General features: G+C 37.7%; 4 protein-coding genes and 1 long non-coding RNA gene across 6 annotated transcripts; 1 reads left to right on the forward strand and 4 right to left on the reverse strand.

The window, feature by feature from the left end:
• Positions 1-437: 437 nt before the first annotated feature.
• On the reverse strand, positions 438-8339 carry LOC120015006 (ER membrane protein complex subunit 6-like). Its single transcript, XM_038867178.1, has 5 exons — positions 8215-8339; positions 7314-7451; positions 3322-3517; positions 1278-1297; positions 438-940 (listed from the first exon to the last, which is right to left on the reverse strand). Exons 2-5 carry the CDS (start codon positions 7427-7429, stop codon positions 910-912), a joined length of 363 nt encoding a protein of 120 aa, XP_038723106.1. The 5' UTR covers positions 7430-7451; positions 8215-8339; the 3' UTR covers positions 438-909.
• Positions 8340-8523: 184 nt separating this feature from the next.
• On the forward strand, positions 8524-11795 carry LOC120014974 (pentatricopeptide repeat-containing protein At3g48810). The gene is made up of 2 exons (XM_038867132.1): positions 8524-10917; positions 11243-11795. The coding sequence occupies exon 1, from the start codon at positions 8769-8771 to the stop codon at positions 10746-10748; it is 1980 nt and encodes a 659-aa protein (XP_038723060.1). The 5' UTR covers positions 8524-8768; the 3' UTR covers positions 10749-10917; positions 11243-11795.
• A 175-nt stretch (positions 11796-11970) lies between these two features.
• Positions 11971-16300, reverse strand: LOC120014976 (30S ribosomal protein S6-like). 2 transcript variants are annotated; one of them, XM_038867135.1, is made up of 6 exons: positions 16099-16300; positions 14069-14284; positions 13400-13454; positions 13259-13315; positions 12824-12901; positions 11971-12587 (listed from the first exon to the last, which is right to left on the reverse strand). In XM_038867135.1, exons 1-6 carry the CDS (start codon positions 16099-16101, stop codon positions 12124-12126), a joined length of 873 nt encoding a protein of 290 aa, XP_038723063.1. In that variant the 5' UTR covers positions 16102-16300; the 3' UTR covers positions 11971-12123. The 2 variants fall into 2 exon arrangements, with proteins under 2 accessions (XP_038723063.1, XP_038723062.1); XM_038867134.1 differs by lacking the exon at positions 16099-16300 and having other exon boundaries at positions 14069-14557.
• LOC120014975 (F-box protein At5g49610) lies at positions 14838-16100 on the reverse strand. The gene has a single exon (XM_038867133.1). It carries the CDS (start codon positions 16006-16008, stop codon positions 14935-14937), a length of 1074 nt encoding a protein of 357 aa, XP_038723061.1. The 5' UTR covers positions 16009-16100; the 3' UTR covers positions 14838-14934.
• A 3241-nt stretch (positions 16301-19541) lies between the features above and the next one.
• On the reverse strand, positions 19542-21112 carry LOC120015514. Its single transcript, XR_005471770.1, has 2 exons — positions 20982-21112; positions 19542-20376 (listed from the first exon to the last, which is right to left on the reverse strand). It is a non-coding gene; the product is annotated as an uncharacterized LOC120015514 (long non-coding RNA).
• Between the last annotated feature and the right edge of the window lie 1671 nt (positions 21113-22783).

The following is a 22783-nucleotide window of genomic DNA, read 5'->3' on the forward strand; positions in this document are numbered from 1 at the left end:
GCCTATACGGCCCATTATGTAAAAGATCTAAATGGGCTAAAATTTTTGGGCCTATGATGGGCCCTTTTAGTTCGAAGACGAATAAGCCATTGGGCATAGCAGGCCTCCACTGGCCATTAAGTTCACTTTCAAAATGGGCTAAATTTGTTGGGCCTTCAAAAGTTTTGGTATTGAGCATTATAATATGGGAGGCCAATTGAGCCTAATTTTATTGAGCTAGCAGAGCTTTGGGCCTAGAGCTAATCTGACGAGCTAACTGAGCTAAAAATTTTCTCGTAGTTAAGTGAATAATTAAAATAGGACTAATGTTATTACTTTTAAACGAGAGGGTCTTATTAGTTAGTAAGACCTCATTGGGGTAGCCATAAAAGCCCAGCCCATTCAGGTCCATTTCAAGGCACTTTACTGGCCCGAAGATAGGATGCGTTAGACATAACTTTACTGGCCCAAGTCTCACAACTTTATTGAGCCCAAAGTATTTCATAACTGGACCAACCCAACGTATTAGGCCATCCTTGGCCCCTTACCGTCGGCCCAAAAAAAGGGAATCGCATCCACATAGGCGAATACAGCGTGTGCTCATCATCATCAGACACGACGGCTCAGGCGTTTATCGTCCATTCTAGTGAACTGTGCACCTTAAACAGAGTTCCTAAAAGCACTCAATAAAAAAGACAAACCAAATCGTTGCCATTGCACAAACTGCAAGGCAACTTCCTTACAAACTCACACAAATCAGAAATACTCGAACCAAAAGCCTCTAATCAGCAGGAACAGATAAATAAGATAATCGAACTTGACCACATTGGTGTAAATGAACACGGTTGTGGAAGCTGTGTATCAACATCCAATAAAACGCAGCGGTGGCACCATGGCTTGTCTTCCATCCAAGGTTATGCATAGACTTGCTCAGAATATATGCACGATATCATATGCAAATCTACTTCACGTCAAGAAACAAGCAACACATACGATTAACAGCAAGGGGAATTGAACTAATGCTTAAGTTCAGATTATTTACACAAGTTAATTGACGCGTCAATGCTTTAAACTTTAAAGCACAATTGCTATGCATTTGCATCCTTCCCTGGTAATTCATGACCCATGATAAGTTCATTATTACGGGTTAGACAGTCCATGAATTATTTTTTTTTCCCCCTTTAGGGAGATCGGAGTCCACAATGTAGTTCAAAAATTTTCAGTATCAGCAAAAATTAGTTGCTACTGTGGTATTAAATTAAGCACTTGAAAAGCATGTTAATGGAAGAAAAGGATACGTCCAGAACAGCACGAACGACTGCATAAACAGAGAGCAGTTGTGAGTTGATACTAATATTTACAATAATAATACTACCAACATTTACAACAAGAAAAGCATAACAAGAATAATAAACAGAGAGAAGTTGTGAGGTCATTGCTCATTGGAAGCACGCCAAAAAACAAAATGCTACTTAAATGTTAAAATTTGGATTACGAAAACATTAAAAAGATATTCCATTCAACAAATTAGAGAGCACAACTTTTTCAATCCATATATCTGGCCTTAGAAGAGTTAGAGAATGACTTGGAAAGGATAACATGGGGCGCAGGGAAGTTGTAAGGTCAAGAGGGTAAAGATCTTCCTCCATAGTTCTTACTATAAAAATGAAGTAAAACGACCAGAACATTCTGTGGAGTTCTTGCATGAACACCGACAAACTGTCATTATGCAATTTCCAAATGAACGATAAAAACATAAGTGAAACAGTTCCAAATGAATGCCATAGGTAGTATGTGGATCATCACAGATGCTATTTAAAACAAACTAACAAAGCATGACCCATTCAAATAAAACAGGCCATAAAACAAAGTAAAACCTCGTAACAATAACAATATCTAAACCCACATAAAAAGCCACCCAAGAGGAAACCGATAAAGAGAACAAAAGAGAGGAGGAATAAGACAATCAAACGATGCCATTTATGCTCATCATTTTTGAAACTAACATAGTCTATTAACTTCGAAATAATGGAATACACACATAGGGTGGTTTGTGTGTGCTGCTTTACAAAAAGAAAAAGAAAAAGAGAGAGAGTAATTTCCCCACATTTATCATTGCCTCATGGGAGGTTGAAGATGCTACATCTAATCTAATCAATCTGATTATGGTGATGTTGGTTGAAGATGAATCCTATGATAATTCAAATTCAACTCTCCACATTAACATTCTTTGATTGATGAACATGAAAATTTGATTGAACTAATAACAGAGCTTGTTCGAATGAGACCCTAACCTGCTCCTAGCAAAAAGACTTGAACTATCACTAGCAGATCTCCAAAAAACAAATATTACGCAATTTCATTCGGCTGGCTACTCCTTTGGAGTATATGACAGAACAGACATGCCACGGAGACGAGCTTAGAAGACTAAGGTTTAATAAAAGTAGTTTTTTAACCTGTTAGGCTTCCTGGTCAAAGGTTTTAACTTGCAGAAACCTCCAACAAGGTGACTTTCTAACTTGCAAAAAAAAATGCTATTTTACACAAAGACGAGGAAGTCCGCCACGTGTCAAGTACAGAGCGTCAACAACACCAAAGGGCTCTTTTTTTTTGAAACAACGCCATCTCATTCACACCCCTACTTAAGCCAAGACAACAAGTGCCACATCGTTTTCTGCAAAACGCCCACATGACTAACATAACTTAACTTCCAGCCTCCAGGCAGAAGACTTGAACAGTTGAACTGTCACTAATGAATCTCCAAAACAATATAAGCAGTAGTATTTGATTGTCTACTCCTTTTGAAGAATATGGCAGAACAAATACTCATAGCGTAGAAGACTCAGGTGTCATCCAAAGTAGTGTTTTAGCTTGTTATGCTTCTTGGTGAAAGATTTAAACATACAAGATTGCCAGTAGATGCTATTTTAAACAAAGACAGAGAAGAAGCCAAAAGCAATATCACTTGCGCAAATGCAAATCTTGCTAATGGAGGTAGCTCTTTGAATCAGGGGGCTCTATTGCAAAGTAGCTGGTTCAGTGGTGGAAGAAATTAAAGCTTGAAGATATATTTTTATGGTAGTGGAACCGTGGAAGAAAGAAACTTAGCTGCCCCAAACCCTTAGATCATGTTTTAGGTTATTTGGAAGCTGTAGAACAAAACAAAACCAATTTACAGTCTTTATGGCTACATAGTCTTATATTTTCTCTAACCAGTATTGCAAAAGGATTAAACAGAACCCTAACCTTGTTACAACAAGAAGCAAAATAAAAAAAAATGGAACAAAAATTGAAGTAAATTTTAAGAAAAGATGGAGAACTGTAAACAAATGATGCACTCACCATAAGGCCACCCGTAATCCCATCCAGCATAATCCGGTTCCAGCCATCAAAGTATGAATGAATGGAAAACTTTGCCTTGGCCACAAGTCCAACCGAAGTGATTGCCATGATGACGAAATAAAAAATAAATCCATATAAGCCTGTGAATCCTAAAATTCCAGAAATGACCCCACCAATGATGGACATAAATGTTCGGCTGCACAAGAAAATGAATTGCATCTCTCAGTACTTATACAAGAATGATTCAAATTAGATTATCTACCATCTTGGTATTCAAATGTGAAATAAGATGTATTGATAATATGAAGACAATGGATGGGATCCTAATCTATCTTACATACTCTAATCATGGGGTCCATCTACAAACTAATTACACCTAAAATCACAGTTCCATCAATATTAATACAGAGACTGATAAAAATCATGGCCGTGTAAAGTAGTCAGACCCAAAAGATGAAAAATGGTCTCACCATAACACACACATGCACTTATACATACTCAAACATTCAATGCATACGTGATTTTACAAATTGTAAATTCATGCACAAACACCAATTCCTGTTTGTGAGGATAAAATTTGTTGGGAGGTAGCAAAAAACAATCTTTTTTCTGTGAGTTCATTCTATAAGGAACTTCTGAAAGATAAATTGCACAATGGGCACTCTCATTTCCCTTGGCAATGGCTTTGGAAATCTAAGGCTCCCCCTAAGTGTGTTTTTTTCTGCTGGGAGGCTGTATGGGGTAGAATCCTAACAATGGATAACTTGCAAAGGAGAGGCATTCCGTTGGTAAACCGATGTTGCCTTTGTAAAGCAGGTTTGGAATCTATCAGTCATCTTCTTTTGCACTGCGAGTGGTCTTCTAAAATTTGGGCAAATGTTCTGAGCAAAGCTACTTATGGTGATGTTAGTTCGAAAATCAAAAGCTTAATGGCTGATATCAATTCACTGGATGAGCGAGAGAATAGGGAGGGGAGTCTCACGGTTGATGACATGACTTTAAGAGATGCAAATAAAAGAGTTCTTTCAGAGCTCATTAGGGTGGAGGAGGTGGCTTGGAGGCAAAAATCCAGAATCAAGTGGCTCAAAGAAGGGGATAGAAACAGTAAGTTCTTTCACAAAATGGCTTCTATTCACAGAAACCAAAACTATATCAAGTCTATGAGCATTAATGGGAGAACCATTACTCAAGAAAGGAACCTGAAACATGAAATCCCAGCCTTTTTTAAAGGGCTTTTCGAGGAAAACTTTAACTGGAGACCCTCTTTTGATGACTTGCCTTTATCTTCTTTGAGCATGGAGGAGGCCCAATGGCTTGAAAGACCTTTTGAAGAGGAAGAAGTCAAGGCTGCATTAGACAGTTGTAATGGGGAAAAAGCTCCTGGTCCTGACGGTTTCACCATGGAGTTCTATAAGAGATTTTGGCTAGTCATCAAGGCTGATATAATGGAGTTTTTCAATGAGTTCCACAAAAACGCAGCATTTGTTGACTCTTTGAATACCACTTTTATTACTTTGATTGCTAAGAAAGCTTCAGCTCATGACATCAGAGACTTTAGGCCCATTAGCTTATTGGGCAGTGTGTATAAATGGCTGGCAAAGGTTCTCTCTAAGAGATTACGGGCTGTTCTGGGTGGTATTATCAATGACGCTCAGCATGCTTACATTAAAGACAGGCAGATTCTTGATGCTTCTTTGATTGCAAATGAGATTGTGGATCTTTATTCTAAGCTCAAGTTATCTGGTGTCTTGTGCAAGTTAGATATGGAGAAAGCCTTCGACAATATGAACTGGAATTTTCTTCTTAAAGTTCTCGAGAGGAAAGGATTTGGGGCAAAATGGATTTCTTGGATCAAGAGGTGTCTGACTTCTGCATCTTTCTCTATTTTAGTCAATGGGGCTGCAACTGAGTTCTTTCATTCCTCCAAAGGGGTTAGGCAGGGTGATCCCTTATCGCCCTTCTTATTCATTCTGGGCATGGATATTTTGAGTTGTATGTTGGATAGAGCAGTTTCGCATGGTCTGCTTGATGGAGCCAAGATTGAAGGTAGAGCTAATTCAGTCTCAATTTCTAATCTGTTGTATGCGGATGACACGTTGTGTTTTTGTGGAGGCAGTGTGGAGCAAGTAGCTAATCTTCGTGCCATCCTACTAGGCTTTGAAGCTATCTCTGGTTTGAAAGTTAATCTGAGTAAGAGTAAAATCATCCCTGTTGGAAACACTCCAAATGCTGAGCTCCTTGCTGAGGTACTTGGGTGTGGAGTCTCCAACTTGCCTTCAAGCTATCTTGGGCTTCCCTTGGGTGCTAAATATAAAGACCAGAGTATTTGGAATCCCTTGGTGGAAAATTTTGATAAAAAGCTTTCAGGATGGAGGAGGAACTATCTATCTAAAGCAGGGAGGCTATCTCTCATTAAAAGTACACTATCTAACCTCCCTGTCTACATGTTGTCTATTCTCCCCATCCCCTCCTCCATTGCTGGTAGGCTTGAGTCAATTATGTGTAGATTCCTTTGGGGCCATTCAATGGAGAGTAGGAAATTTCATTTGGTGAATTGGAATTGTGTTAAGCTCCCAAAAGAGGTTGGAGGCCTAGGGATAAAATGCTTGATCACATTTAATAAGGCCTTACTGGGTAAATGGCTATGGAGGTTTGCCATCAACAAAGATCAGTTGTGGCGGAAAATTATTGCTTGCAAGTATGGCACTGGTATCTATGGATGGTCCACGAAGCAGATCAAAGAACCATATGGCTGCAGTATGTGGAAATATATAATGAAAGGTTGGGAGGCTTGGTCTTCTCTAACCCGCTTCCAAGCTGGCAGGGGCAACTCAATAAGTTTCTGGAACGATCATTGGGCAGGAGACACCTCTCTGAAGGACTCTTTTCCTAATTTATACACTTTAGCAACACAGAAAGATGCTTCAATTATCCAATTACTTCAAGTCTATGATGGAGGCTTTTCCTGGAATATCAATTTCATTCGTGAGGCACAAGATTGGGAAGTGTTGACTTTCACAAACTTCTGGAGCCTTGTCTATAGTGCAAAGATCAATCCTGTTTGTGAGGATAAAATTTGTTGGGAGGTAGCAAAAAACAATCTTTTTTCTGTGAGTTCATTCTATAAGGAACTTCTGAAAGATAAATTGCACAATGGGCACTCTCATTTCCCTTGGCAATGGCTTTGGAAATCTAAGGCTCCCCCTAAGTGTGTTTTTTTCTGCTGGGAGGCTGTATGGGGTAGAATCCTAACAATGGATAACTTGCAAAGGAGAGGCATTCCGTTGGTAAACCGATGTTGCCTTTGTAAAGCAGGTTTGGAATCTATCAGTCATCTTCTTTTGCACTGCGAGTGGTCTTCTAAAATTTGGGCAAATGTTCTGAGGCTGCTGGGCATTTCTTGGGTCACTAATTCTTCAGTGGACAAGGAATTATTGGCTTGGAAGGGCGTAAGCAGGGACAAAAGGCTAGGAAGTTTTATCCAATTAATTCCAATTTCTGTGATGTGGATGCTATGGCTGGAAAGGAATAACAGAGTGTTCAAAAGCAAAGAATCCTCCATAGACACTTTCTTAGTCACCTGGTTTGATTGCCTTAGGTTCTGGGGCACTTCCTTTTCTGGGAACATTTTTGATCATATGTTTATCCCCCCCTTCTAATTTGTTTGGGTTGCACCCCCTTGGTGCTTGAATAAAACTTTTTTTCATTCAAAAAAAAAAAAACACCAATTCTCTATTGCCTGATATACTGACATCTAGAAGAATTTTGAGCGAGGTCCAAAATAAATCAGAAGAAACCAGTCCTGAAGACATTAGAGAATCACATACGACGGCCCACAGCAAGCTTGAAGGCATTAGGAGAACCAGGTACTTTTTAAGAACAAATTGTATGAGGATTTAATCCACTGGTTTAGGCCTAAAGTCTTTATCCTATACTCTACAAAGGATTGTTGGTTGTGCTGGCTACCTGTCCTCAAAATTGATGGAACAAACCTGTAATATATAACTTTCAGGTTACTCTGCGTATTCTCAGCACTGAATATTGGTAAATCAGTCAGTGATTCACTTGATTTCTTCTCAGATGCACCTGAGCCATTATTTCCCGCCATACTGTCCACACTATTCAAATCACTGAGAAAAAGAGGAGACAACTAACATTAATTATCTGTAATTTGTACTGAAATTAATTCCACCCTTATCTTTCAGCAGTTTATCATACAAAAAACCAAACAACTTAAAATAAAATTACAACGAACTCAATCATAAAGCAAAACTACTCCCTACAATAATTCCACACTTATCCTTCAGCAGTTTACAATATAAAAAAACCAAACAACTTAAAATAATCATTACTAAGCCACGAGATCGACACACTTCACAGTTCAAGGAAAATTGAGAATAGGAGGAAGCAAAGGAAACACTATAAATTTTATTTAGAAAGGCCTATCCAAATGCATGACCATAACTACTTCTTCCCTACCAATTTTTTGAAGGCAATGCTTAACCTAGAATGCCGGAGTTATTATCGTAAGAGGAGTAAGAATCTCATATGCCAAGAGAGAGAAAAAAAATACGAAGGAAATACGTTGCTTCAAATGATCAGAACAAAAGCTACGCTGCACCGCACCCCTCTTTTGGGATTTCATTGCAACGTCGAGAACATATAGAATCACAATTATTTCTTCGATTTCTGAAATTTAAGCTCCCAGCGTATATACGATGACAAGAGTCCAAGATTTGTAAGAACAAACAACTACTCAACACAAAATCGCACATGAAAGCGGTTTCATATCAAGTATAAACAGATCCGCGAATCATACAAATCAAAAAAAAAAAATTATGAGAGCAAACACTGAAATCATTAAAAAAAAACAAGATAGAGATCGGAAATCACCAAGTCAAATGGCAGGGATCGGACGAACAGAAGAGAGAGTTCTCTCTTCCGCAGTCGCTTCTGCTAGTGAATTCTGTGTTGATTGGGGTTTGGGGATTTTTGCTATTGAGTCGGTTAAACCAATATCTAAGTAGTAATTAATCGAAGCTACTTTAGTTTGTTTTTGTATTATTAGATTTTGGGCTTTCTTTTACTAGGCCCAAGTCCAACTAAGATTCGGTTTACGTTCATACATTATTTGGGTTTGGACCTACTAAAAGCCCAATTTCTTCACTAAACCCCCTTGTATGCACGACGTCGTTTGAAACCTCTGTGTTGTGGCAAGCCGGACAGGGCAAAAAAGACGACTCCGCCATTTAGCAGTTCGGCAGTCCTCTCGAGTCTTCACCATCTCACTTTGCTCCCTCGTTTCAGAGTCTCTTACGGTAGCTCGATAAATTCACTCGAAAGAGGTATTGCTATTATGTATTGTTGTCATGTTTGATGTTCTTTTAAGCTGATCAACTAGTTGAATCGAAATTTCTTTGGGTTTAGGATTTCAGTTTTCTTATCCAATGTATTTGAAAGACGGATGTTCCTTGCTCTTGAGAGTACACAAACCCTCAATCCCTTTTGTGCTAAACACAATCCCAGCTGTCCTAAATGACCAAAGCCAAACCGCTCGTCTAGATGAGTGTGATGTTTTGAGAAGACTAAGACAAGAACCCAATATCAATATAGCTTTAAACTACTTTGTTTCCGTTGCCAATTCAAATGTCTTTAAGCACACCCAGTTAACCTACCAAACAATGATCCGAAAACTCGGACGGGAATGTGAAGTAGATAGTGTTCAATACCTTTTGCAACAAATGAAATTAGAGGGGATGGAGTGTAGTGAGGATTTGTTTGTTTGTGTGATCAATTGTTATAAGAGAGCTGGATTAGCAGAGCAAGCTCTGAAAATGTTCTACAGGATTAGCGAATTTGGGTGCAAACTAACGGTTAAGATTTATAACCATGTTTTGGATGCATTACTTGGTGAGAATAAGTTTCAACTGATTAATCCCATTTATATGAACATGAAAAGAGATGGGTTGGAGCCAAATGTTTTCACATATAATATTCTTTTGAAGGCTTTGTGTAAGAATAATAGGGTCGATGGGGCTAAAAAGTTGCTTGTGGAAATGGCGAAGATGGGGTGTGAGCCTGATGCCGTGAGTTACACAACTGTGGTGTCTTGGCTTTGCAAGCTTGGTCAGGTAGAGGAAGCAAACGAGCTTGCTTTGAAATTTGAACCAATTGTGCCCGCTTATAATGCTTTGATAAATGGGTTTTGTAGGATATGCAAATTCAAGGAGGTGTTCTGGTTGCTAGGTGAAATGGCTGATAGGGGGATTGATCCAAATGTTATTACGTACTCAACAATCATTAATGCTCTTTCTGATGTAGGAAAGGTTGAAGTATCACTTGCTGTTTTGAGCAAGATGTTTGTGAGAGGATGCAGCCCAAATGTTCACACTTTTAGCTCACTGTTGAAGGGCTATTTTATCAGAGGGAGACCTTTTGAAGCTTGTGACTTGTGGAACCAGATGGTTCGAGAGGGATTTGAGCTCAATGTCATCGTGTATAACACTATGATACATGGCCTCTGTTCCAATGGGAATATTAGGGAAGCTGTAGCTGTTTCTCATCAGATGGAGGGAAATGGTTGTCCTCCTAACGTAACTACATTTACTAGTCTTGTTGATGGCTTTGCAAAAGCCAGTGATTTGGTTGGTGCATCTGAGATATGGAACCATATGATAACTAATGGTTGTCGTCCTAATGTTGTGACATATACCTGCATGGTGGATGTATTTTGCAGGAATTCAATGTTCAACCAAGCTTATTCTCTCATAGAGAACATGGCTCTGGAAAATTGTTCTCCAAATGAGGTTACATTCAACACATTTATCAAAGGTTTGTGTAGCAGTGGAAGAGTAGAGTGGGCATTAAGGGTGCTTGATCTAATGCCACAATATGGGTGCTGGCCTAACATCACAACATATAATGAACTTTTGGATGGTCTTTTTAGAGTGAACAGACTGAAGGAGGTGTTTGAACTTATGAGGGAGATGGAAGAAAGGGGAATTGAACCTAACTTAGTTACTTATAATACCATTTTGTCTGGTTTCTGTCATACTGGCATGCTTGACAAGGTATTGCAGCTCCTTGGGAATATGCTGGTAAGGGGATCAAAGCCTGATGCTGCCACGCATAACATAATTATATATGCCCATTGTAAGCAAGGTAAGGTTAAGGTTGCTATCGATATTTTGGATAGAACGAGTGCAGGAGGGGAGTGGCATCCTGATGTGATTTCGTACAGTTGTCTTTTATGGGGGCTCTGTAACTGGGTGGGTGTAGATGAGGCAACCATGTATCTAAACAAGATGATAGATAAAGGGATCCCACCAAATATTGCCACCTGGAATGTGATGGTTCGGGGCTTGTTCCGTATCTTAGGACATTTAGGACCGGTACACATTCTGGATGATATCATGCATAATCAGTGACCGAATTGAGTTCAGGTCTTCAAGCAGAAGTTCAACAGTAAAAAATGTTGGTTGAACAGCAAGAGGAATGAACCTGATTCCGAGTATTTCTGTTTTTGAAGGGGACTTGCATGCAGTTCTAGAAAGGCTGAGAGGACAACTGCATGCACTTCCAGTCATTTGGTGCATGGTAAGTAAAGCATTTATCGAGAGCTTTATTATATTCCAGCACTAGCTATTAATAATTCTGTTATATCCTCTTATTTGGATTTTGGTTTGGAGGGAAAACATTGAGTGGAAGTATGCTTCTCTAGACACCAGTAGTCAATTATTGTCTAACTATTTTAAAACAAGCTAAATGGATGCAAAAAATCATGGGTGCTGCCAGATGATAAGCATAAACTATTCTTCTCTGATCCCGGGTTTCCTGCATGTTAGGACTTGGTTGAAATCATTAAGCTTCAAAACTATGCTTCTCTTGAATCGTAAGTAAATTGTGCAAATTCTTGTTTCAGGTTTTATGATCCGATTATGAATATGAAGAAATTATTCCCATGCTTTATGGAGCTGAGAATGTAAATCCGCTCTCAACCTACAATGCATTTGAACTGATTCTGAAAAATGTGTATCTGCATTTGGACTTTGCGCTCTGCTGGTGTGCCTGTGAAGGGGAGTGATAAAAAGGGCTGTGGCAGATGCTGAAAAATGTGTATCTGCACTTGGACGTTGCGCTCTGCTGGTGTGTCTGTGAAGGGAAGTGAAAAAAAGGGCTGCGGCAGTTGGGGGTATTGTGGCATTCTTTTGTTTTGGAATGTATTACTGTGAATTCAATTGTGCGTTTGTAGTTCATACAAAGTATAATGTCCATGTATATTTGAAAGCATTGTGGTTCTTAAGATACAATGAGCAGTTGCTGTGTTTAGGTGGATCTTGAAAGAACACCCAAAGGTCATCCACATTGGGTGTATACGATAAAAATTTTCAATACATTTTATGCTTTTAATTCAAAATGTGGCATGGGACACTTATTATATGATTGAAAGTACGAACTGCAGTGGATCATAAGCCTATTTCTCTTGCAATTATTGTTGATATCTAATGGATCATAAGCCTAATTCGCTTGTGCCGCCAAACATTTACCTGCCATTGCTATGATCATAGCTAGAATCTGGTATTTGGAGAACAAGTTTTCTTTGAAAACAACATAATCAGATCAAGGTATTTGATGAGGCAGAGTCTCATTGGATCTCCATGCCTTGCTTAGTGATAAATTAGAGGAGAAGGTCACAAGCAGAAACTTCATAAAATTTCTAAATGATCCTCCTTCATCTATTTGTTACATAATATCACGCCATATGACATTACATAAACCAACCTTGAACTCCTTTGACTACCTCTACCTGCCTACTTTCTCATGTCTTCTTTTTATGGTACTCAATTCATTTTCCCTCACTTCACTATTTTCAAATCTATTGAGGATAACACCATCTTCACGATCATCATCGAAGGAACCATCAGCCAACTCCTCGCCATATTCTTCATCATCGTAGTCTACATCACCATCATCTTCATCTATATCATCCTCTTCATCATCGTCATCCGTACCAGCACACAACGTGTGGAACTCAGGTGGAGGCGGGCAATCCTCTGTGATTGCTTCATCTGCCTTCATCACAAGGTGTCGAATGACTCTTTCGTCTTTGTCTAACATAGTCTTGAAATCATTTATCCATTTGCCTTCCAATTCAAAGTTCATTAAGATATAATGTCCATTCTTGGCTTTCTGGATCTTGTATGCTAATCTTCGAAGACCCCAATCATTCAGTCTCCATATCTTGGCTTTCTTCTCCCTCAAAAAATCTGCAACAAGAGTTTTGAGATTCACAATGCAACTTAAGGTACGGATAATGATTAGCAAAGCTCTGAAATCGTATATGCATAAGATAGACCTCCTAAAGAAAATTCTTTCAAGATTATAAGAATTTGTAGTTGAACTTAGATCACAAAATGTATTCGGAAAACTTCAACTTCATGAAATACTCTGTCGAATGAATTCATTATAGGCAGAACAGAAGGATGGAAGGGCAAAGCATTACCTTGAACTTTCTCATTAACGCTCCCGACCTCTTCCTCATGCTTCTCGTGAATTATATATACAACCTCATAGTGGCGCGCTGTAAGAGGAAAGAAAGCACAAGGTCACCACTACCAATAGGCTACATCATCACCAAGTGAAAATTAATCATCTAAATCACAGTTAGTTAAAATCAATTCTACAATAGTACAATTATAATTTGCATGGATTTTATGAAATAGGGGAAACTAACGACTTAAACAGTTGACATCAGTCTAAATCACAGTCCGCCTCTAAGATTCAAAATCAAAAGCAAGCTAACAGGATAACATGTTGGAATGCCTAGATGTAACTGAAAAACCATTGCTAGAATGGTTGTTTTCTACGGACCACAGTGGCCAAGCAAACTATCACAACCATTCTAGCAAGTAGAAATAGGAAAGAAGCAAATGCTTACTCTGCATGACATCTGATTCACTCTGCAGCTGAAGGTTCAGAAGTTCGAAAAGCTCCTCTGCAATATACGAACGACTCTAATTTTAGCAATTTCACCCCACAACAATAAGCAACTAGAGCACAATGGAACAACATCACTTACCCTCTTCGGCATCCGCAAACTCAGGGAGAATTCTACCATCTTCCTGAACTTTCTTCTGAAATATCAAACATAAATCCAATCTTAAATCAATCATAATGTAAACGAGAAACGAGGAATTGAAGTAAACAAAGCAACTTAATCAATCCAAAAGCTATCCCTGGACAAATGGTCGAACATGACATAGATTCAACAAATCGCCATTACAACGGAATTACAGAAAAAACACAGATTAAAGCCAATGTCTACATCATCTTATTGGAAAAATGCAAAGCTGTAGATGATTAAATACACATAAACAAACGCACAAGACAATGCAAACATAGAGGTATATGCATCCTATCTACAAATGACATAAATTTTTTTGAGTTTCAAGCTTTAGGATAGTCTGGTGCTATTAGTTTGATACGGCAAGGAACATGAATGTTTTCAGGCTAAAAGAGTTTAAGCTCTATCAACTTTGTTATTCAGGTACGAAATAAAACTCAGTTATTCGGTAAGGAATACGCACATTTTCTGGTCAATAGATGAAAAGAGCGGCATCAACTTGTTTTTTTACAAAGAACTCAAATAATTACAGGGAAAAAATGGTTTCAACAAACCCATATAAATTACTCTACTGAGGACCCGTAACAAAAAAGAATGGAGACAAAAGAGTGAAAGAAGATTGACCTCTTTGAGGAGCACCGCTTCAGAGAAAAACCCAGTTGCTTCTTCAGGTTTGGGAACGAAGCTGTGATTATCTTCCTTCTTGTTCTTGTTGTCCTTCTTTGCCCCGACTATGACTGCTTTTCTGAGCCCAAGCGACAACTTTTGGGAAGAAAAAGAGCACCCAGGTCCAAATTTCAAGCTTGAGCTTATGGTTAGCGAATGCCCAGCACTTGTTATCTGCTTAGTGAGAAAAATTGAAGATGAGTTGTGTGGGAGCGACTCCATTAAAGGCTTTCGAGGGGGAAGGTCAGTCACTGGGTGTGAAAACTGGATTTTATAGTGGCGTCGAGGATATGGGCTGATTTGGTAATTTTATGGAAATTTACTTTTCACACGCAGGACAGTCACTAGTCCGTGAATGCTTCTCTTCATGTTTTTTTCCAACTTGAAATCTTTCTCATCCATCAAAAAAATGCAGAAGAAAAGCCAAATCTTTGTAAAGCAAACACATGGCCATGGAGCGCTGCCTTGATTGCTGTAATACTTTCTTTGATTGTGTTAAAAGATTAATTTTGTAAGAAAATGTCACAATTTCTATGAAGAACCACAAGCGTGCAATTGTATGCTATATGTAGGTGTAATTTCAATGCGAGAAACAATGGCTACATCTCATCCCGTAGCCTTTCTTGAATAAAATTCAGTCAGTACGAAAACACAAGAAACTTGAGTTCCTTTATTAATAACAAAATCACCAACACAGCCATTGGAACTGCATATTGCATATCCAAAATCATTGATAAAGACCAATAAACCAATAATAAATAGCAGTAGCATCAATAAGAAACTTATTTTTGTACATAACTTAGTAGTGAACGGCAGATAACATCTTAGGTACAAGAGGAGATTGTGCAGCGAAATGCATGAGCCGAGAACCACAACGGGAGTGCTGATTTCATAGAGTACATCTCCTTCCACACTCTGCCCTTCCGATGATACACCACAACCTGCTTATGTGTTGCCAAGAAAACATATGCAGAAGTCTGACTTATTGGAAAAATACCAGGCACAAGACCCCTTATACATCTCAAGCTAACCCTATCCACAACATGCCACTTCTCATTCTCATAGTCTTCCAACACCCATATGTTCATCCAAGCATCCGAAATCTGAATTATAGACAAACACCCATCACACTCCAACAGATAAATTCTATTCCCAGAACCAAAAATCAATTCATCCGGCAATGTAATCTTCCTCCAAGCATCACATTCCAAATCAAGTGCAAGTATGCAAGAGCAACTACCGGTCAGCCAATGAAGTGCTCCGTTAACAAACACAACTTGGTTCCTATTCATATGTGTAAACTGATCATCTCGAATTGAAACAAATTTGCTCCATTTATCAGAATCAGAATCGTACACTAAACATACGAAGGTTCCGTCTGGCCTGTGACCAAACGTGCGGTGATAACCAGCTAAAACAACCTTGAACCCTTGACTTGACAAATTGCAGGCCAAACCAACAAGGGTGGCCTCACAATCTGGATAAAATCGGGTTACAGGCCTTTCTCTACTCCTAGGCAGCAATTTAAACTCTCTAGTCGTTGGATTGCAAACATAGTAAACACCCTTATCAGGGATGCTAGAGCAACACAACAATCCATTACAAGAAGCCCTGACCTTAACCCTATCATTTAAGAAATCCAAGGAGATTTCAGTAACACCCCTCAAATCATCAACACAGATTAAACTGGACTTCGATCCAAATGAATCTGAAATGTCCACTAATAGCATTGGATTCTTACAAGATGATTCATTGTAGAGTTTAGTGAAATACTTGTCGGATGATAATCTATACCAAAGTTTGCACACAGTTTTCGCTCTAAAGAGGGACTTAACGGGCAATCTCGCAAGTATCTGAAGAATAACCTCATCCGGGAAGAACCCATCTCTAGAACCCATGATTCAAATCACAAAAAGAAAAAAAGAACAAAACGAGAAAATCTCCGTTGCCCAATTCAGGAAATGAAAGGAAGATCAGGACTTGCTTACCATGTGATTTATCTCGAGATGGGTATTCGACGAAAGTTCCAGAAGTGGAACTGAAATTTCATTTCTGGGTTAAGAAACTTCAATCTTTCGGCATGAATGAAGACAAATGATAAAAAGTAACAACAATTCGTAACGCCAATTAGATGGTACTTGGATCAAAGTAATTGGGGAGTGGAGAGAGAGAGAGAGAGAGAGAGAGAGAGAGAGAGAGAGAGAGAGAATACGCTGATACGCACCTGCTGAAATCGTCGTGACCCATTTGTCATTCATAGTTTCATATCAACGGCTGCGATTGGAGTTGACTTGAAGTAGCCCATGTCTAGCCCAGCTAGTTGGACAATGGGCCATTCAGTTTTCAGGTTACGACAACGGACCCAAACTGAGGGCCCATGCTAGAGACGGACAAAGGAAGTTGGCTTTAAGCCAGCATAATTGTAAGCTACAAATGTTTACTCGTGTAGATGATTACCAACAAATTCTATAATTGCAATGTGTCACCTTGTATATCTAATAACTATTATATATGGGACACAAAGGAAGACTGAAAAAAGAAAAGAATGCAAAAACAATAATTCCAGACTAAGAAAATCAAGAGAGCTAGCCACTATAGCTCTCCTCAGCCACTTTTATGTTGGCCCATTATAATAGCAAGTCCTAAAACCAAAAAGGTCGATAGGTTAAAGAGGGAGAGGAAGAAGAGGGGGAAGTCCCAATCAACAACATTAGAATATATGAAAGCTAAAGCTGAGGTGTACTATGAACCAATGATAAAATTACAGGGTGCAATCTAGATGTCATATATTCAATTCTTAAAAATACACTCTTCACTTATTATGCGAGGGTAAGATGTGTTTGGACATAAGAATATAACTATACAAATTTTCAGTCATCTTCCTGCGCGGTCAGATAAGAATTAAAGATATAAAAAAATACACCATAGGGAAAGCCCAATTTTCATAACATTTGAAAATTAAGTAGCCAATCCAAAATATGAAATTAACATCGTATTGAATGATAGGCTTACGGGTGTGGAACATTGTGCAATGCAGCAAAATTGAGATGGCATCCTTCGCTTGGTGTGGGCACTTGTTCTTCCTCTTCAATGAACTTCTCAAACCCTCGTATCAATAATTTTGCCTTTCTGCCAGCCTATTTAGTCCGTCAGTTCATTATTGTTTCCACTTGGGAAAACTTTAGTCACACCCTACTTTTTACTAAAGACACCCCGTCAACTGAGTTTTACAAGGGATGGTCAACTCAAATTGGGGTGTCTTTAGTAAAAGGTCGGGTGTGACTAAAGTTTTCCTTCCACTTGTTCAGTTGTTTGTGAGTCAGGCCCATTCTACAACGACCATTTGAACCCAAATCCATTAGTGTTTCCTTTTGATCCAAAACCCATAATGGAGCTATGGTTTATCTCCTCACCTACTCCTAGCTTTTTATTTGGTTCTGGCCCAAAACCCATATTGGACCGACGTAGCCTTCATTTGACCCAATTGTAAGATTTTATGAAATACAATAACATTCAAAATCTATGCTTGTTATATATATATATATATATATGTTATAAAAAAAAATTGATGGATTCCTCTTATCAAAAATGATTTTAATCATTTCTTTCTTTCTTTCTTTCTTTTATCGAAAACTATACCATACATACAAGTGAGAATGAAAATCAAAGCACTTGTTTAATTTTTTGATTATTTTACTCCCTTCGTCTAGTCATTATTGGGATGTAATATGAGTGACAGATGTCAAATCTCCACCCTTTTCAACAATAGGAATGATTTTAGCAAAAGCAAAAAAGAAAAATAATAAAAACCCACTCTATTAAGTATTAATGAATGAGGCATGTTAGGATGTTACCCAAAGATGGTTAAAAGTTTGAAAGTTGTATGGGCCCAATGTAGGGGTTACCTTAGCACAAAAAAAGAGAATAAATCATGAGAGGAGTGGACTAAAATTCAAAGCTTTTTTTTTGAAGTTTTTATTGGTTGTCACATTCCCTACACTGCCAAAAAAGAAAAGAGAGAGAAAAGTGTTTGGTCATGGGACAAGTGAAAGGTGTTTAGCTTTTCAATGCGGACACCATCATTAATAATCTTCTCCTTTTGTTGCATCAAATCCTTAAAGGTCAAGTCTTTGTTTTCATTTTGTTTGACTATACACTAATATGCTGACTTTTCAATTGGGACTAGACTTTCTTTTTTTGTTATGATGTTCATCTTATTGCATTAGATTTGCATAACGACTTGATTTGAGGAAACCCTTCTTTCCACTTTAATTTCCCCCCAAATATATAATTAAGGCACTCGTCAATCTAAATAATAAAGAAAGATTCCTTTCAGCAAGCTTGGCTCGATCAATTGGGAAATGGTATTTATTAAAGCCTAAAATTGTGTGTTTGATGTTGAAGATATGTTGGAATCTTTAGCTATAATGATGTGATTGAAAATTGCTATAACACTCCATCATTTTCACTTGAAAATGGAGTTCTCTAAATAATAATCACATGGGCCCAACTTCTGTTACTTATACATATAAATTCACTCACAAATTATTATATACACAACCTCAATTTTTATATATGTGTGTGTGGTGGTGGTGGTGTTGAAAATGAAATGCATGTGACGCATATAATTACCAAGTTGGGTGTTGGGTTGTGGTGCATTATTGCATATATATGGATTATCAAGTAGTAGTAATTAATTACTAAATCTGAATACTAATCTAGAGAATGACATTTTGATAAGAGTATATAATACATGCATGGTGAAGTCCAATGTCATGGACTTGCGTGTATATTTAGTAAAAGAGAGTAACACTAACATCTATGTTTCTAGCAGTACTATTAAACACAAATTAAAAGCTTTAATTGGTTTCTGTGTGTTTAATAATATTACTTAGCGAGTTTTGTATCTCACAACTCATTGTTTCCTTGTACATGTAACAATTACTACTGCCACACTCAGAGAGGTACAACTCACTTGTATCCTATCCCCCACCTTGTCTTGTATTTATACAAGAGACAATTTTTTTTAAGAATCAAAATGAAAATCAAAAAATGAGTTTTCTGTCATTGTGTTCCGATCCTTCTTTGTTCTTACTGAACTGATCATCACACATTTATGAGGCCCTGTAGAACCAAAATAGTCCTTCTCAATAAATCAGCTTTACCATTAAAACGTACTGCTTTCTTTTTGGTACAAATTTTACAAATCTCTACACGCATATAAATTTGTATCATATGTATATATGTGCATGAAATTTTATAATTAGACCAGTCTCTCTCAACCTTTTTCTGGGTTTGATTCCCTTTTGAACATTGTTTATGAGGTATGGAGAAAACCCTTTTCAATTAGGGCAAATAACTTTATATATGTGGATATGTGTGTATATATATATATATATATATATATAGAGAGAGAGAGAGAGAGAGATCAGGGACCCAATAATACAGTGGAAAATAAGGTACACATATAAGACTACAAGAGAGGGCAGAGAGTGGTCACGAGAGGAACTCATGATCATCATCATAATAATCTGAAAAAAGAACAGATGAGATATTATTCTCTCTAGTGCACTTACAATTCTTCTCAGGCAAACAACACATATGACAAAGAAAAAAAAAACTGAAGCCTAACTGCAAAACACACATAATACCAATCTAAGCATTGCTGTCCTTAACAGAATAAGAAAGCGAGGTTTTTTACAGCTACAAAACAACACAAAAGTATGGTACATGCATGTAAAAGAAGGTAAGAAAGTAAACCCACATGGGAACTTAAAGTAATTAGTCTCTCCATGAATGGTATATGGAGGGGGTTGAGGCAGCTCAGGAGGGATAGATAAGGAAGGAGAAGATGAGTTGGAAGGGAAGAAGAAAGAGAAATGATTGATCTCTACATCAATGGATGATTGTGTAGAGTTCAATGGGAGACGGAAAACAAAAACAAGAAATACAAAGTGGGGTCTTACAAGGTCAAGAAAAGGTCTTACAAGGTCAAGAAAATGGAAGAAAGGAAAAGGAAAATGAAATTAAGATCAGAATAAACAAGAAAATTAAAAAAAACAAATAAAATATATCAAGCTCAGGTAGGATAGCACCCAATTAACATCATGAACAACCCAATTGCTTGGCCAATAAGAAGTAGATCATCGCATCCATAGTACAGTAGTCTTCTTCTTCTTCTTCTTCAACTTCTTCATGATCACGTGCAATATTTCCTGAAATAGTACTGTTGAAGCAATAGTACTTGAATTCCACTTGCGGATTACCTGCATGAATTACAACAACCACAAAGTCTTGTTCAACAGAAATTAAGATATTATACCAACTATATATACAAGAATCATACTGTCCATGATATATGACATGTCGACGTGAAAAGAAAAAGAGCTAGGAATAGCAAGCAAAATTAGTGGTGCCAGTTAGTCAGTGATATATAACATCAACAACTATACATGTTTATGAATAATACTTTAATTTTGACACTTATTCTATGTGTATAGAAAATGTTTATATCTTGCAGACACCATGAATCTACCTAGCTAGCTTTCTTTCATCAAAAACACACACACAAAACTACAAAGGAAGACAAGTGTAGAAATCATGAAGGATTGCTGCAGAACAGAACAAAAAACTAATTAATTGAGAACAATAACAAATCGAAGTTTTTCTAGTAAATTAAATCTTAATTTCTAAGAATTTTGTTGAATCAGATTATCCATAAACAGATGTGGAGGTAAGAAGAGTGTATATGTATGTATATATAGGTGGAAAGAGCAGGGAAATCAGTGATGGCAGTGCCCGAAAACTAAGACTTTCTTTTTGACAATTGACATTATATATATATATATATATATAAAAAGCTGTTTCATACCTTGCAGATATCCATGCCTTTCTTTCATTTCTCTCTCTGAAAAACCTTTCCTGTCTGAACTCTTTCGAGGGAGAGAGAGAGAATTGAAAAGTTCTGTGCGGTGCAATGCAATGTGTGGAAACGGCGAAGCCCTTATATCATAAGTATATGTGGCGAGAGAGAGAGTGGGTCGAAGGGCTTGAGTGGGCTCACCTGATGGACCTGACAACGACGGAACCAAGGCCCAGAAAGAATGTAATACAATAATAACAAAAAAAACAGCCTGCGTGGGTGCCGACCCTCCAATCTAAATTTCTAATTACTAATTAAATGGGTCAACATCTCAATAAGCCAACTTCTCTTGCTTACCAACTTTTAGGTCATGTGTCCGAACCATGAGATCCTCTTAAAAAACGCTTTCTTTGTCTATTCCACGTGGCATAATTTTATTTGTGTAAAAACTAGTACTTTAATAGTGTAATTTTGATCGAGTGTTTTCATCTCACCATAAACACTAATTTATTTGTGAAAATAAGTAATACTAATAAGATTGTGGGGAATGGAAGCAACCCCTGTAGAAAAGAAAGTTAGGCATAACAATCACACAATCACAGTCTTCTAAGATACGGTCAAAGTATTCTAAACTCCACTCACTCCAATATTCCTCGGCCTGCGTTTTTAATGAATTTTAATTATTGTCTTCATATCAATATTAATTATTTAATTAATTCCTTGCTTACAAAAACACACACACCAACCTCGTATGCCTCATATGAGACATGTAGAATCAACGAATTCAATTGGATATTATATGTTCAACTCAACTGTTGGGATTTTAACTCTTGGAATCTTTATCATTAATTTTTGTTTCCTTCCAATATTCTCTTTGTGACCTATACTATACAATTAAGCAGGCCGAATTTGATTTATTGCATAAATTTTGGCCACAAATAGACTTATATATATCTCTATTGCCTACGACCTCAAGAGTGAAAAAGCAAATGGGACCTTTTGTTTTGTTTTTTTATTTTATTTGGGGGGAGGGGGGGGGGTCCTTCTGAAATTGAGCTACTTGGATCAAAGTGGTGGGTCTAAAATATCAAGGGATGATCCACAGTTAATTATTAGTGTATATATGTATTATTCCATCAACAAAAGGAAGCTTCCTCTGTCTAGCATGCAAGCCTAGCTAATGATATAAGTGATGGTAACAAGGCCTATCTTGTGATTGAAGTCATAGTCTTTCCTTCACTAAAACGTACTCTTCAATTTGCCATGAAGCAATGATGAATCCATCCCATTTCCATTGGACTTTTGACATTGACGTGACCAATCCAGACATCCAGACGTGGAATATGTTTGGACAAAGAATCATATGCACTGAAATACTAGGAGTCGGAGATATATACGTATACACATACCCTATCATCTATGCAGCTCGATATAATTCACTAGATTGTGCATATAAGGTACACATGAAGGTGACTTGGATGGTTAAAACTGCACACCCAAATCAGGAACCCGGCCAATAATGCACAAAATGTGGATATAAAGTAGATGATCAAATACAAAATTGCATATATATATATATATATATATATATATACACACACATACATACATATGCGTGTGTGGGTGTATTCATTTTTCTCGAGTGTGTCCAAAGTGTGTGCATTATTGACATTTTTGATAGGTTGCTCCTCCAAATGGTAGAAGGGAACAAAAACCTGCAAAGATTCTTTTGCCTTTGAAAAGGAAGTGAATAATGAATAATCTTCTCTTTGTTCTTTTTTTTGAAATGGGTTTAGTGGTCCACCTAACAT

This window comes from Tripterygium wilfordii, chromosome 14 (assembly GCF_013401445.1).
Source record: "Tripterygium wilfordii isolate XIE 37 chromosome 14, ASM1340144v1, whole genome shotgun sequence".
NCBI lineage: Eukaryota > Viridiplantae > Streptophyta > Magnoliopsida > Celastrales > Celastraceae > Tripterygium > Tripterygium wilfordii.